This window comes from Triticum dicoccoides, chromosome 2B (genome assembly GCF_002162155.2).
Source record: "Triticum dicoccoides isolate Atlit2015 ecotype Zavitan chromosome 2B, WEW_v2.0, whole genome shotgun sequence".
Classification (NCBI taxonomy): Eukaryota; Viridiplantae; Streptophyta; class Magnoliopsida; order Poales; family Poaceae; genus Triticum; species Triticum dicoccoides.
In genome coordinates this window covers 50837845-50855203 of record NC_041383.1, presented here as the reverse complement: position 1 = coordinate 50855203, position 17359 = coordinate 50837845, and the positions used below count along the sequence as shown (strand labels likewise).

The 17359-nt window shown below is 45.5% G+C and overlaps 1 protein-coding gene across 1 annotated transcript; it reads right to left on the bottom strand.

The window, feature by feature from the left end:
- Positions 1 to 13377: 13377 nt before the first annotated feature.
- Positions 13378 to 16462, bottom strand: LOC119367074. The gene is made up of 2 exons (XM_037632699.1): positions 15923 to 16462; positions 13378 to 14553 (listed from the first exon to the last, which is right to left on the bottom strand). Exons 1-2 carry the CDS (start codon positions 16035 to 16037, stop codon positions 13646 to 13648), a joined length of 1023 nt encoding a protein of 340 aa, XP_037488596.1. The 5' UTR covers positions 16038 to 16462; the 3' UTR covers positions 13378 to 13645.
- Positions 16463 to 17359: the final 897 nt, after the last annotated feature.

Genomic DNA, 17359 nt, shown 5'->3' with positions numbered 1-17359 from the left:
CACGCTCCTCCATCACCACCACGCTGTTGTGCTGCTGCTGGATGGAGTCTTCCTCAACCTCTCCCTCTCTCCTTGCTGGATCAAGGCGTGGGAGACATCGTCGAGCTGTACGTGTGTTGAACACGGAGGTACTGTCCGTTCGGCACTAGGATCATCGGTGATCTGAATCACGACGAGTACGACTCCATCAACCCCGTTCACTTGAATGCTTCCGCTTAGCGATCTACAAGGGTATGTAGATGCACTCTCCTTTCTACTCGTTGCTGGTCTCTCCATAGATAGATCTTGGTGACACGTAGGAAAATTTTTGAATTTCTGCTACGTTACCCAACAGTGGCATCATGAGCTAGGTCTATTGCGTAGATTCTTTGCACGAGTAGAACACAAAGTAGTTGTGGGCGTCGATATTGTTCAATATGCTTGCTGTTACTAGTCTTATCTTGATTCGGCGGCATCGTGGGATGAAGCGGCCCGGACCAACCTTACACGTACGCTTACGTGAGACCGGTTCCACCGACAAACATGCACTAGTTGCATAAGGTGGCTAGCGGGTGTCTGTCTCTCCCACTTTAGTCGGATCGGATTCGATGAAAAGGGTCCTTATGAAGGGTAAATAGCAATTGGCATATCACGTTGTGGTTCATGCGTAGGTAAGAAACGTTCTTGCTAGAAACCCATAGCAACCACGTAAAACATGCAAACAACAATTAGAGGACGTCTAACTTGTTTTTGCAGGGTATGCTATGTGATGTGATATGGCCAAAAAGGATGTGATGAATGATATATGTGATGTATGAGATTGATCATGTTCTTGTAATAGGAATCACGACTTGCATGTCGATGAGTATGACAACCGGCAGGAGCCATAGGAGTTGTCTTTATTTATTTGTGACCTGCGTGTCAACTTAAACGTCATGTAATTACTTTACTTTATTGCTAACCGTTAGCCATAGTAGTAGAAGTGATAGTTGGCGAGGCAACTTCATGAAGACACGATGATGGAGATCATGATGATGGAGATCATGGTGTCATGCCGGTGACGATGATGATCATGGAGCCCCGAAGATGGAGATCAAAAGGAGCAAAGTGATGATGGCCATATCATGTCACTATTTGATTGCATGTGATGTTTATCATGTTTATACATCTTATTTGCTTAGAACGACGGTAGTAAATAAGATGATCCCTTACAACAATTTCAAGAAGTGTTCTCCCCTAACTGTGCACCGTTGCGACAGTTCGTGTTTCGAAGCACCACGTGATGATCGGGTGTTAGATTCTAACGTTCACATACAACGGGTGTAAGACAGATTTACACACGCGAAACACTTAGGGTTAACTTGACGAGCCTAGCATGTACAGACATGGCCTCGGAACACGGAGACCGGAAGGTCGAACATGAGTCGTATAGAAGATACGATCAACATGAAGATGTTCACCGATGATGACTAGTCCGTCTCACGTGATGATCGGACACGGCCTAGTTTGACTCGGATCATGTAATCACTTAGATGACTAGAGGGATGTCTATCTGAGTGGGAGTTCATAAGATGAACTTAATTATCCTGAACATAGTCAAAAGGTTTTTGCAAATTATGTCGTAGCTCACGCTATAGTTCTACTGTTTAGATATGTTCCTAGAGAAAAATTAGTTGAAAGTTGATAGTAGCAATTATGCGGACTAGGTCCGTAAACTGAGGATTGTCCTCATTGCTTCATAGAAGGCTTATGTCCTTAATGCACCGCTCAGTGTGCTGAACCTCGAACGTTGTCTGTGGTTGTTGCGAACATCTGACATACACGTTTTGATAACTACGTGATAGTTCAGTTAAACGGTTTAGAGTTGAGGCACCAAAGACGTTTTTTCGCGAAACATATGAGATGTTTTGAGGGCTGAAATTGGGATTTCAGGCTCGTGCCCATGTCAAGAGGTATAAGACCTCCGATGACTTTCTTAACCTGCAAACTAAGGAGAAAAGCTCAATTGTTGAGCTTGTGCTCAGATTGTCTGAGTACAACAATCATTTGAATCGAGTGGGAGTTGATCTTCCAGATAAGACAGTGATGGTTCTCCAAAGTCATTGCCACCAAGCTGTTAGAGCTTCGTGATGAACTATAACATATCAGGGATAGATATGATGATCCTTGAGGTATTCGCGATGTTTGACACCGCGAAAGTAGAAATCAAGAAGGAGCATCAATTGTTGATGGTTGGTGAAACCACTAGTTTCAAGAAGGGCAAGGGCAAGAAGGGATACTTCATGAAACGGCAAATCAGCTGCTTCTCTAGTGAAGAAACCCAAGGTAAAACCCAAACCCGAGACTAAGTGCTTCTGTAATAAGGGGAACAACCACTAGAGCAGAATTACCCTAGATACTTGGTAGATAAGAAGGCTGGCAAGGTCGATAGAAGTATATTGGATATACATTGTGTTAATGTGTACTTTGCTAGTACTCCTAGTAGCACCAGGATATTAGATACCGGTTCGGTTGCTAAGTGTTAGTAACTCGAAACAAAAGGCTACGGAATAAACGGAGACTAGCTAAAGGTGAGCTGACGATATGTGTTGGAAGTTTTTCCAAGCTTGATATGATCAAGCATCGCACGCTCCCTCTACCAAAGAGATTGGTGTTAAACCTAAATAATTGTTATTTGGTGTTTGCGTTGAGCATAGACATGATTGGATTACGTCTATCGCAATACGGTTATTCATTTAAGGAGAATAATGGTTACTCTGTTTATTTGAATAATACCTTCAATGGTCTTACACCTAAAATGAATGGTTTATTAAATCTCGATCGTAGTGATACACATGTTCATAGTAATGATAGTACCACCTACTTGTGGCACTGCCACGTAAGTCATATCGGTATAAAACGCATGAAGAAGCTCCATGTTGATGGATCTTTGGACTCACTCGTTTTTGAAAAGTTTGAGACATGCGAACCATGTCTATTGGTGTGTACGCATGAAGAAACTCCATGCAAATGGACCGTTTTGACTCACTTGGTTTTGAATCACTTGGGACATGCAAATCATACCACATGGGCAAGATGACTGAAAAGCCTCGTTTTCAGTAAGATGGAACAAGATAGCAACTTGTTGGAAGTAACACATTTTGATGTGTGCAGTCCAATGAGTGCTGAGGCATGCAGTGAATATCGTTATGTTCTTACTTCACAGATGATTCGAGTAGATGTTGAGTATATTTACTTGATGAATCACGAGTCTGAATTATTGAAAGGTTCAAGTAATTTCAGTGTGAAGTTGAAAGATCGTCGTGACAAGAGGATAAAAGATCTATGATATGATCATAGAGATGAATATCTGAATCACGAGTTTGGCACAGAATTAAGACATTGTGGAAATTGTTTCACAACTGATACAGCCTGGAACACCATAGTGTGATGGTGTGTCCAAACGTCATAGTTGCACCCTATTGGATATGGTGCATACCATGATGTCTCTTATCGAATTACCACGATAGTTTATGGGTTAGGCATTAGAGACAACCACATTCACTTTAAATAGGGCACCACGTAATTCCGTTGAGATGACACCGTATGAATTATGGTTTAGAGAAACCTAAGCTGTCATTTCTTAGAAGTTTGGGGCTGCGATGCTTATGTGGAAAGGTTTCAGGCTGATAAGCTCGAACCCAAAGCGGATAAATGCATCTTCATAGAACACCCAAAACAGTTGGGTATACCTCCTGTCTCAGATTCGAAAGCAATAAGGGATTGTTTCTAGAATCGGGTCCTTTCTCGAGGAAAGGTTTCTCTCGAAAAGTTGAGTGGGAGGATGGTGGAGACTTGATGAGGTTATTGAACCGTCACTTCAACAAGTGTGTTGCAGGGCACAGGAAGTTGTTCCTGTGGCACGTACACCAACTGAAGTGGAAGCTTATGATAGTGATCATGAAACTTCGGATCGAGTCACTACCAAACCTCGTGGGATGACAAGGATGCGTACTACTTCAGAGTGGTACATAATCCTGTCTTGGAAGTCATGTTGCTAGACAACAATGAACCTACGAGCTATGGAGAAGCGATGGTGGGCCCGGATTCCGATAAATGGCTCAAGGCCATAAAACCCGAGAGAGGATCCATGTATGAAAACAAAGTGTAGACTTTGGAAGAACTACTTGATGGTCGTAAGGCTATTAGGTACATATGGATTTTGAAAGGAAGACAGACAATGATGGTAAGTGTCACCATTGAGAAAGCTCGACTTGTCGTTAAGATGTTTTTCAACAAGTTCAAGGAGTTGACTACGATGAGACTTTCTCACTCGTAGCAATGCTAAGAGTCTGTTGGAATTATATTAGCAATTACTGCATTATTTATGAAATCTTGCAGATAGGATGTCAAAACATTGTTTCCTCGACGATTCTTGAGGAAAGGTTGTATGTGATACAACCGGAAGGTTTTGTCTATCCTGAAATATGCTAATAAGTATGCAAAGCTCCAGCAATCCTTCTGAGGACTGGAGTGAGCATCTCGGAGTTGGAATGTATGCTTTGATGATGATCAAAGATTTTGGGTGTATACAAAGTTTATGAGAAACTTGTATTTCCAAAGAAGTGAGTGTGAGCACTATAGAATTTCTGATGAGTATATGTTGTTGACATATTAATGATCAGAAATGACGCAGAATTTCTGGAAAGCATATAGGGTTATTTGGAAAGTGTTTTCAATGGAAAACCTGGATTAAGCTACTTGAACATTGAGCATCAAGATCTATAAGGATAGATCAAAACGCTTAATAGTACTTTCAAATGAGCACATGCCTTGACGTGATCTTGAAGGTGTTCAAGATGGATCAGTCAAATAAGGAGTTCTTGCCTGAGTTGTAAGGTATGAAGTTAAGACTTAAAGCTCGACCATGGCAGAATAGAGAGAAAGGAACAAAGGTCGTCCCCTATGCTTAAGACATAGGCTCTACAGTATGCTATGCTATGTACCGCACCTGAAGTGTGCTTTACCATGAGTCAGTCAAGGGGTACAAGAGTGATCCAAGAATGGATCACAGGACAGCGGTCAAAGTTATCCTTAGTAACTAGTGGACTAAGGAATTTTCTCAATTATGGAGGTGGTAAAAGAGTTCGTCGTAAAGGGTTACGTCGATGCAAGCTTAACACCTATCCGGATAGCTCTGAGTAGAGATACCGGATACGTATAATGGAGCAACAATTTAGAATAGCTCCAAGTAGAACAGTTATTTGGAATAGCTCCAAATAGAACGTGGTAGCTGCATCTAGGAGATGACATAGAGATTTGTAAAGCACACACGGATCTGAAAGGTTCAGACCCGTTGACTATAACCTCTCTCACAAGCAACATGATCAAACCCAAAACTCTTTGGGTGTTAGTCACATGGGGATGTGACCTTGAGTGTTAATCACATATCGATGTGAACTAGATTATTGACTCTAGTGCAAGTGGGAGACTGTTGGAAATATGCCCTAGAGGCAATAATAAATTGATTATTATTATATTTCCTTGTTCATGATAATCGTTTATTATCCATGCTAGAATTGTATTGATAGGAAACTCAGATACATGTGTGGATACATAGACAACACCATGTCCCTAGTAAGCCTCTAGTTGACTAGCTCGTTAATCAATACATGGTTACGGTTTCCTGACCATGGACATTGGATGTCGTTGATAACGGGATCACATCATTAGGAGAATGATGTGATGGACAAGACCCAATCCTAAGCCTAGCACAAGATCATGTAGTTCGTATGCTAAAGCTTTTCTAATGTCAAGTATCATTTCCTTAGACCATGAGATTGTGCAACTCCCGGATACCGTAGGAGTGCTTTGGGTGTGCCAAACGTCACAACGTAACTGGGTGGCTATAAAGGTACACTACGGGTATCTCTGAAAGTGTCTGTTGGGTTGGCACGAATCGAGATTGGGATTTTGTCACTCCGTGTAAACGGAGAGGTATCTCTGGGCCCACTCGGTAGGACATCATCATAATGTGCACAATGTGACCAAGGGGTTGATCACGGGATGATGTGTTACGGAACGAGTAAAGAGACTTGCCGGTAACGAGATTGAACAAGGTATCGGTATACCGACGTGATCTTGACGTGAGCACATGCCTTGACGTGATCTTGAAGGTGTTCAAGATGGATCAGTCAAAGAAGGAGTTCTTGCCTGAGTTGTAAGGTATGAAGTTAAGACTTAAAGCTCGACCATGGCAGAATAGAGAGAAAGGAACGAAGGTCGTCCCCTATGCTTAAGACATAGGCTCTACAGTATGCTATGCTGTGTACCGCACCTGAAGTGTGCTTTACCATGAGTCAGTCAAGGGGTACAAGAGTGATCCAAGAATGGATCACAGGACAGCGGTCAAAGTTATCCTTAGTAACTAGTGGACTAAGGAATTTTCTCAATTATGGAGGTGGTAAAAGAGTTCGTCGTAAAGGGTTACGTCGATGCAAGCTTAACACCTATCCGGATAGCTCTGAGTAGAGATACCGGATACGTATAATGGAGCAACAATTTAGAATAGCTCCAAGTAGAACAGTTATTTGGAATAGCTCCAAATAGAACGTGGTTGCTGCATCTAGGAGATGACATAGAGATTTGTAAAGCACACACGGATCTGAAAGGTTCAGACCCGTTGACTATAACCTCTCTCACAAGCATAACATGATCAAACCCAGAACTCATCGAGTGTTAATCACATGGTAAATGTGAACTAGATTATTGACTCTAGTAAACTCTTTGGGTGTTAGTCACATGGGGATGTGACCTTGAGTGTTAATCACATATCGATGTGAACTAGATTATTGACTCTAGTGCAAGTGGGAGACTGTTGGAAATATGCCCTAGAAGCAATAATAAATTGATTATTATTATATTTCCTTGTTCATGATAATCGTTTATTATCCATGCTAGAATTGTATTGATAGGAAACTCAGATACATGTGTGGATACATAGACAACACCATGTCCCTAGTAAGCCTCTAGTTGACTAGCTCGTTAATCAATAGATGGTTACGGTTTCCTGACCATGGACATTGGATGTCGTTGATAACGGGATCACATCATTAGGAGAATGATGTGATGGACAAGACCCAATCCTAAGCCTAGCACAAGATCATGTAGTTCATATGCTAAAGCTTTTCTAATGTCAAGTATCATTTCCTTAGACCATGAGATTGTGCAACTCCCGGATACCGTAGGAGTGCTTTGGGTGTACCAAACGTCACAACGTAACTGGGTGGCTATAAAGGTACACTACGGGTATCTCTGATAGTGTCTGTTGGGTTGGCACGAATCAAGATTGGGATTTTGTCACTCCGTGTAAACGGAGAGGTATCTCTGGGCCCACTCGGTAGGACATCATCATAATGTGCACAATGTGACCAAGGGGTTGATCACGGGATGATGTGTTACGGAACGAGTAAAGAGACTTGCCGGTAACGAGATTGAACAAGGTATCGGTATACCGACGATCGAATCTCGGGCAAGTACCATACTGCTAGACAAAGGGAATTGTATACGGGATCGATTGAGTCCTTGACATCGTGGTTCATCCGATGAGATCATCGTGGAACATGTGGGAGCCAACATGGGTATCCAGATCCCGCTGTTGGTTATTGACCGGAGAACATCTCGGTCATGACTACATGTCTCCCGAACCCGTAGGGTCTACACACTTAAGGTTCGATGACGCTAGGGTTATAAAGGAAGTTTGTATGTGGTTACCGAATGTTGTTCGGAGTCCCGGATGAGATCCCGGACGTCACGAGGAGTTCCGGAATGGTCCGGAGGTAAAGATTTATATATAGGAAGTCCTGTTTCGGCCATCGGGACAAGTTTCGGGGTCATCGGTATTGTACCGGGACCACCGGAAGGGTCCCGGGGGCCCACCGGGTGGGGCCACATGCCCCGGGGGGCCACATGGGCTGTAGGGGTGCGCCTTGGCCTACATGGGCCAAGGGCACCAGCCCCTAGAGGCCCATGCGCCAAGATATAGGAAAAAGGGGAGAGTCCTAAAGGCGGAAGGCACCTCCGAGGTGCCTCGGGGAGGATGGACTCCTCCCCCCCTCTTAGCCGCACCCTTTCCTTGGAGGAAGGGGCAAGGCTGCGCCTCCCCCCTCTCCCCTGCCCCTATATATAGTGGAGGGGAGGGAGGGCATCAATACCTGAGCCCCTGGCGCCTCCCTCCCTCCCGTGACACCTCCTCCTCTCCCGTAGGTGCTTGGCGAAGCCCTGCAGGATTGCCACGCTCCTCCATCACCACCACGCCGTTGTGCTGCTGCTGGATGGAGTCTTCCTCAACCTCTCCCTCTCTCCTTGCTGGATCAAGGCGTGGGAGACATCGTCGAGCTGTACGTGTGTTGAACGCGGAGGTGCTGTCCGTTCGGCACTAGGATCATCGGTGATCTGAATCACGACGAGTACGACTCCATCAACCCCGTTCACTTGAACGCTTCCGCTTAGCGATCTACAAGGGTATGTAGATGCACTCTCCTTTCTACTCGTTGCTGGTCTCTCCATAGATAGATCTTGGTGACACGTAGGAAATTTTTTGAATTTCTGCTACGTTACCCAACAAAAACTACCTCCGTCGATGATGACTTTGACGGAACGACCATTGATGCCGGCCTTGGTGTGGAAGATGTGGCACCGTTGGTCTTCTTCTTGGTGGTGTTGGAGCGTCAAGACCTTGGAGACCACGAGAGAGGGACTTGAATCGTTGTCACAAAAGACTTGATCATCTTCATCTTTGTTCACGCGCCGGTGCATGGCCACGTGCTCAATGGCTTCCATTTCTTCTTCACTCATCGAGTCATATGTACCATCATCATTGAAGATCATGGTTCACTTGTTGGTGCATTGGAAAGACTTGTGTCCTCAGCCACCACATGTGAAGCACTTGAATGAACTTGTCTTGAAGGGATCATCGGTAGGCGCCGAAGATGAAGGAGTCTTGTATTTGTAGGTGCTTGCCGGAGGACGAGTCGAGGAAGGCGCAGCTTGCTTGGAACTTGACTTGTCACCGGTACTTGGTGATGCTCTAGTTGAGGTAGGAGGTGCCAAAGTCGCGGGAGCTTGAGAGGAGGAGCCGTAGGTCTTGGATGAGTACTCGGCGTATTTGAAGTCATCTTGCACTTGTCGCTCGGCCTTGGTCGCTTGATAAACTAGCTCGAGAAGGTTTGAGTATGGTTGGAAGTCGGCAATCCACTTGATTGGGTGGTTGAGGCCGTTCAAGAAGCGTGCCATTGTTTGCTCGTCGTCTTCCTTTACATTGGCTCGTATCATGGCAATCTCCATTTCTTGGTAGTATTCTTCCACCGTCTCCGTGCCTTGCTTGAGGAGTTGCAACTTCTTGAAGAGATCACGGGTGTAGTGAGTAGGCATGAAGCGGGCTCTCATTTTTTTTAAAACAACTTGAAACTTTATTAAATAGAAATAATTGTTACATCGTCTATCAAGAGAGTTACAAGATCTTCCATGGGCTCCTCTATCCAATCCCTAGTCATGGAACTTTTTGCTAATCTAGCAAGCTCATGAGCTACTTTATTCGCTTCCCTGTTACAATGTTCAAAACTGGTTTGAGGAAAATCACAGGCCATAAAAAAACAAGCCTCAAAAATTGAAGCAGTCGCTCCCGCAGACTGTCCTCCGTTCTTTATTGTTTCGATGACCTCCATATTATCATAATTGATGATTAGACGATTGCAGCCCGTCTTTTGGGCCAACAGTAAACCAAATCTGAGTGTTACCGCCTCTGCTAACAGGGCATCCACACAGTGCTGAATCCTCCAATTACCACCTACTATGAAGTTTCCTTTTTCATCCCTGATAACAGCACCCGCTGTGCCTCTTAGCTGATCATGATCAAAAGAAGCATCCACGTTCAATTTAACGAAACCCCTAGGAGGTCTGCACCATCCTTCATTCTTTCTCTTTGCTTTAGGAGAGTGGGCATTTACATAGTTCGATGTTATAGCCCGAATCCCCATAGCGGTTTGGGACGCTTCCTGAGACTTACCCTCATGGACTAGTTTCCATCTATTCCATCATAAATACCAAGCAGCTATAGCAATAAGTTCCCCTGCATTCCGGGAGCCCAAGATGGGTAGTTCATGATCAGGCATAAGGAGTAGGAATTCAAGGACTACCTCTCCTGCACGATCAACGACGCAGGCTTTTTTGACCACTTCATACAACCCCAAATGTTCCCACACATCTTTTGCCTCCTAACACAGAAATAATATATGTTTCGTGTCCTCTGGCCCGTCCAAACATGCTGGGCATATTGGTTGAGTTTTTATATGTCTGTTGGCCAATGTAACACGACATGGAAGAGTTCCATGAAGCGTCCACCAAATAAATTTTTTAACCTTCACCGGACAAGCTAATTTCCAGATCTTACCCCAAATAGGATTGACCTTGCTTCTACCCATACCATTCGAGTATTATAACTTCCTCCCATGTTGCTTATTCCATTCCTCCACATAAGCTGATCGTACAGTGAATAAACCGTTTGTTGTATAGCTCCAAGCAATAAAGTCTGACATATTATGCATAGGGATCGGGATCGCTAGGACTCTATGGGCATCAATTGGCCATAGAGTTTGTCTCACCAAATCTTCATCCCAGCCATTAGTGACTGGGTTAATAAGACCAGAAACTTTCGTCAAAACATTCCCCCTTCTGGGTGTAATAATTTTCCTATCTGCACAATTTGGGATCCATGCATCTCTCCATATGTAAATATTTTCTCCTGTTCCCACTCTCCATATATAGCCATTCTTGAGAGAGTCCACTCCCGCCATAATGCTTTGCCAAGTAAAGGAAGAGCCCTTCTTTAATACCGCGTTCATCAAATCACCTTCGGGGAAATACTTGGATCTTAGGATTGTTGCACATAATGATTCAGGATTATCCACAAGACGCCATGCTTGCTTCGCTAATAACGCCAGGTTAAAGCAGTGTATATCACAGAAACCCATTCCTCCTTGTTCTTTTGGAACACACATCTTCCACCATGCCATCCAATGCATCCTTTTCTGATTGTCCTCGTCGCCCCATCAAAATTGCGACATCGCGTCTATGATTCCTTTGCAAATCTTTTTAGGAATTTTAAAGACGGACATTGCATATGTTGGGATAGCTTGAACAACAGACTTAAGCAAAATTTCCTTTCCACCCGTCGATAACAACTTTTCTTTCCATCCACTAATCTTCATAATAATATGATCAATCAAGAACTGAAAACAATCGTTTTTGTCCATGCCCACATTGGCAGGTAATCCCAAATATTTATCATTAAGTGCCCCAGTCATAATATTTAGAATTGTACAGATTTGCGCTTTGTCCTCCACTTTTGTATTGGGACTAAAAAATATGCTGGATTTTTCGACACTCACCAACTGCCCCGAGGCGGCACAGTAAGAGTTCAGAACCGCTCTAGGGGCCTCCACATTCATTGCATTTGCTCGCATGAGGATCAATGAATCATCCGCAAATAATAGATTGGAAACTGAGGGAGCTTCCCTACTGGCCTTTATGCCAGAGATATTTCCTCTCTCCTCCGCATCTGCTAAAAGGGCAGTCAGGACCTCTGTACATAACAGGAATAAGTAGGGTGAGAGGGGATCCCCCTGCCTTAGCCCTCTAGTGGGTTTGAAGCTATCGCTCTCCTCTGTATTAACCCGAATCATGTACTCCACCGAGGACACACATTGCATAATCAAATTCACCCAGTTTTCCTTGAAACCCAGCTTCACCAAAATTGCTTTTAAAAAAGACCATTCCACTCGGTCATAAGCTTTGTGCATGTCCAACTTGATTGCACACAGCCCCTCCCTCCCTGTTCTTTTCTGTTTTATTGTGTGGAAACACTCATATGCTACCAAAATATTATCTATGATTAGTCTCCCAGGGATAAAAGCACTCTGAGTTGGGCTGATAATGTCTGACAAAATTAATTTCAGACGTGCTGCATTTTTGAAATAACCTTATACACCATATTGCATAAACTAATAGGTCTAAATTGAGTAACCTTTTCTGAGGAGTTAACCTTTGGGATCATGACAATTGCAGTATCATTTCAGCCTGCCGGTATTGAACATGTATTCACCGCCTGTAGTACTTCTTTTGTCAGGTCCTCTCCCAACATAGACCAAAATCTCTTATAAAAAATAGCGTGAAGACCATCTGGACCTGGCGCTTTTAAATCACCAATGTCAAATAAGGCTTTCTTAACTTCCTCTTCCGTATATGGGGCCATGAGGGCCCTATTCATTTCATCTGTCATTTTTCTTTTAACAAGAGAGAGAACTCCTGGGTCTGGTTGTGAGACTTCTGGCGTGAAGAGTTTTGAAAAATACCCTTTAATATAATCCTTCATTTCCGTACCTTGCACCCAGACTCCGTCATCCCCAAGCAACTTTTTAATCTGGTTTCGTTTTTTTCTAGCCGTTGCCGCGTTATGAAAGAAAGAAGTGTTGCGATCCCCATGTAATAACCAATTTGCACGACCACGCTGTACCCAATGAATCTCCTCTTGTTCCAGCAAATTTTCAATGAGAACCAAAATCTCCTTTTGTCGTCCTTGGGAATCCACATTCATAGGGCCTCTCCGTAGTTTTTCCAACTCTTTTTTTAGCTTTTTTATTCTCTGTTTTGGGCCTCTCAAAACCTCACGGTTCCAAATATGCAGATCTGACTGAAGCGCACGAGTTCGATCAGCAAGCTTTGGCCTAATACCCATCATTTTTGCCTTTTCCCATGCTGTACGAACAATTTTGCCGACCGTTTCCTCCTTGAGCCATCTAGCTTCAAATTGTTTTACTCGTCCCCTTGGGTGGACGATGATCAAAATATTCTTGTTAAAATATTCCGTATCCAGTATGAGTGGACGATGATCAGAATGAACATGTTCCTCATTAATTAACGCAGCCCAAGGGAATTTGTTCACCCATTCCACATTGCACACCGCACGGTCAAGCCTCTCTCTAGTATCGCCTCTCCTCCAAGTGAAAGGGTCACCAATACAACCCATATCCTCGAGGCCACACTCTCCTAAACAATTACAAAAATATCTCATGATAGCATTTGGTCTTGCATTTCCGCCCTCTTTTTCTGATGACAATAAAATTTCATTAAAATCTCCTAAGATCACCCAGGGGTGATGACCCAGATTATGTAAATTCCTAATATTATCCCATGATTACTTACGATCACTTCAAGCCGGATGACCATAAAAACCAGTGAACCACCAATGTACAGCATTATCATTCATAAAAAGGATGTCAATAAAATGAGACGACACATAGTTTGAAACAACTTTATTCAACTTATTATAGTACAAGACTAGGCCACCGGCCCGACCATCACTCTATTACAATCATCGAATCAAAAGATAAAGAACAACGCAGCTCATCTGCTTTACATTTATTCAAGTGTGACTCTGAGAGAAAGATCAAATCAGCCTTGGTACGCTGCTGGAGCTCCAAGAGCTCACGAACTGCCGTGGGGGAGAGCATGCCACGACAGTTCCATCCTAGGATCCTCATTTGGCCCGGCGGTCCTCCTCCTCGGAGGCCGCCGATGCGCCATCATCTCCAACCGACTCCCTCCTCTATTGCATGTATGCCTCCTCCTCCTATGTTTCCTTTGCTACATGTGTGACTATACCATCCCCATCCCTCATAGTGTCAACTCTACCCATACAGACTCTCTTGGAAGAAACACTCATGTCACCATACAGCACACGCTCATAGCTATCCATTTCCCTCTCAAAAGAAAATTTTTGGTCACTCCCTGTTGGTGGAACCCCAAAAGGATCACCCCTCTTTTTTCCTATGATCTCTTTTCGAGCACTCTCAGCTTTCTCATCCCCTCCCTTCTTTTTACCTTTCCTCTCCTTTCTTTTTGCGTTGCCCTGCATAGGATTCTTTTTAGCAGTAAAAGTAAACACTCCAGACTCCATGGCCGTAGCTGGGCTAGCTAGCCTTGCAGCCACAGCTCCTGTAAGTGCCTCAAGCACCCCAGGCTCAAATAAAACCTGATTATGCGTGTTAAAAGTGTCAGCCGCATCAAAAACGGCATTAGCTGCACCCTTTGAGTGGATCCCTTGGCCCTCCTGTCCAATAGGACACTCCGGACTGGCAGCAGCATTAGCCATCACTTGGGAATATGGGGGTGCTCCCAGGTGTAGCCGCACATGGCCCTCCTGGCCTTGGTGCAGTAGTGGTGCAGGGGCACCCAAGCGTGCACCCTGGTCCTCCTGACCAGGGCCATCACCCCGCTTAGAATGCAGGGACGCCCCAAGTAGGCCCTCCTGGCCAAGTGACAGCACCCCCCTGATGGGCGCACTCCTGGCCGCCAAACCTTGGCCCTCCTGGCCAAGGCTAGCGTGCTTGAGTGGTCTGCGATCTGGGTCCGCCTGACCCGAAGTAGCTACCATGGGCGCTGGCAATGAAGGCACCTGCCCCCGGCCCTCCTGGCCGAGCGAGTGGCCTCCCTGGACTGGTCCTCCAGTCGCTAGGATAGCCGAAGTCAAGGATGATGCTGCACATTTTTCTTTCACCGTGAGGTTGTTTACAGCCTTAGTAACCTTGACCACCATACCTTCAGTTGCCTTGGAGGTATTTTTGTTACTAAAGCCTGTGTACAAAAGATTTCTTCTACTAGATGTGTTGCCTTTCCAGTAGGCCTCTACACTGAGATTTTTTTGAAAAGCAGGTACTCTACTCTCTTTAGGAATCCTACAAAACCTTTCTGACATATGTCCTACAAGTCCACAACACTCACAATACGACGACAACTTTTCATAATGAACATCAAATTGGAGTGCTTTCTTGCTGCCTAAGGGAGTGAACTCTACCCTATTTTTGATTGGCTCATGCAGCGGGATTTTTACGCGAATACGCAAATACTTCTCTACGATCAGGTGATTCTGATGGGAGACTGTTATCACTTTACCGAGTTGGTCCCCTAGAGACAAACCCACCTCTTCTGTTTTAAGCTCAAACGGTAGGTCACGAACCTGGGCCCATATAGCCATGGCACCAAGATCCACCTCCGTCGGGTTACCCTTGCCATCGAACTCAGCAAAAATGATCCCGTCGCACTTATGGTGCCAAGGCTGGGCCTTCAGCATGAAGCGTCTGTCCACATCGGCGGAGAAGTTGAGGATGAACCTCTCGTCGTCGCTGTCCACCTCCTGAACGGTGACCTCGCCTTGCAGCCTCCATGCCGACGTAGCACGGAGGTCATCGGCGAGGATGCGTGGATGTACTTGGAAGGGCGATAGAAATCGCCCTACCACCAGGTAGCCACTAATAGCCCTCCTCGCGGCCTTCATGTCGATGATCAGCGTGGAGCCATCCCCGCGAGGCCGCCTTGCCACCTTCATCCCCTCACCCTCAGGCGAAGGAGCCCAATCAGAAGAACCCCTCCCCATGGTCGCTGGTACAGAACCTGAACCCTGACCCACTTCCTTCTCCGCCTCCCCTCTCCTCTCCATCTCCCTCTTTCTCACTATCCCAACCCGTCCAGGGAAGAACACTAAGAGGGAAGCCAGGAATTCTAACTGTGACAGATGAGCTGGTAACCCGAGACTCACCCCTCTGATGAAAATATAGTATTTCCCCTCTCCCAAAATCATCACAACCAGGACGAGAAATATGCACTTAACGAGAATTAAAGGATCATAAATGTGCAGTTTCCATAATAAAATCCCACTAATTTCTCTGTTTTTCTTTGATGTACAAGAAACGCTCCTCCCCTGATTTCTCTCTTCCTTATCCAAATCTCTCAAAGAGTAAACTTTTCTGTAATCCTGAGCATTAATCCTCGTTTCCAAATTACTAGCGCCCAAAATCGGGGCCCCTATCCCGAACGGGATCAAGGCCAGAGAATCACCACATGGCCGTACCTCGGATTTGTTGCCGTTGAAGCCGCCCGTCTTCACGCTCCCTGCCTCGGGTAGAGCCTTTGCTGGATGCACGCGCAACATCTCCTCCGCACGCCTCTTCATCTGCTTCCAGCATCTCTAGATCGCCACAGGATCCGCCTTGATTCCGCCTTGATTTTTCCCCAATCCAGCTCGCTCGCTGCGCCCCCGATGGAAATCCCCCTCCCAAAGGGATCGCGATGCGCCACTGATTCCGCCTGGGGCGTCGCAGATGCCCCTCCCCCGATGGGGACTCGATCCGCCGGGTCCTCCGCCGGATTCACCAACGCCATCGCTCCCTCCTTTCTATCTCCGTCGCCGCCAGATCACCTTGCGATCGCGGGAGCTCCAGGGTTTTTTTAGGTGGCTTGCTTATCTCCCTGTTTGAAGCGGGCTCTCATGACTTCCTTCATTTCCTCCCAAGTTGTGATTGGTGGTTCGCCTCTTGTATGTCGTCGCTCGATCACTTGTTCCCACCAAATGAGAACGTAGTCTTGGAACTCGAGGGAGGCCATGGTGATCTTCTTTTCCTCGTCGTAGTTGTGAAGGCATAAAATCTTGTCCACCTTCAAGGCCCATGAGAGATAGTCTTCGGGATCATTGCTTCTGGAGAACTTGGGCATGGTGAACTTGAGCTTGTCGTAGCAGAGTTATTCATCATAGTAGCGGTTGTGATATCGCTCTTGCCATGGAGGAAGATCCTCAAATGCTCGTTCCTCGAGATGTCGCTCTTGGCATGGAGGAGGGTCTTGAAGCACTTGTTTCGCTTGGTGTCGTTCTTGTCTTGGAGGAGGACGAGGGATATGCGTTTGGTTGCGCCTTTCTTGTTGCTCTTCGCGATGCGCGGCTTCTTCTTGTATCTCACGACGAAGAGCTTCCTCTTGTTCTCGCACTTGGCGGTTGCGCTCTTCAATGGCTCTAGTAGCCTCGCGTAGTGCTTGTTGTGCTTCGAGTGCTTGAGCTTCATGACGTTCTTGACCTTGTCGGCTTGCACCACCAGCTTGAGGTTCTTGACGTTGCACTTGTGGAGCTATTTGCTCCTACTCCATTGCTTCTTGCGCTTGTTGTCGCGCCCTTTCACGTGCTCGAACTCGGTCTTGTAAGCCATTGCCATGGAATGGATTTTCTTGCACTTGGCGATCTTGAGGATCATCACGATGAGGAAAGCGAGCTCGTGGAGGACTTGCATCATAAGAGGAGTAGTACGAAGATTGCCGACTTGTACGGTGGCTTGAGTGGCGCCATCTTGAAGAAGCAGTTGAGGAAGACGGGCATCGCACGATCATGTTGCGGAGCTCTTCCATTTGTATGGTGAACTTGGCGTCGATGTAGTCGTGGTTCCTTGTTTCAGATTCACGAAGGTCGGAGGCGAGTTTCTCCAAGCGTTCACCCAATGCTTCGCTTTCTTGATGAAGCGCT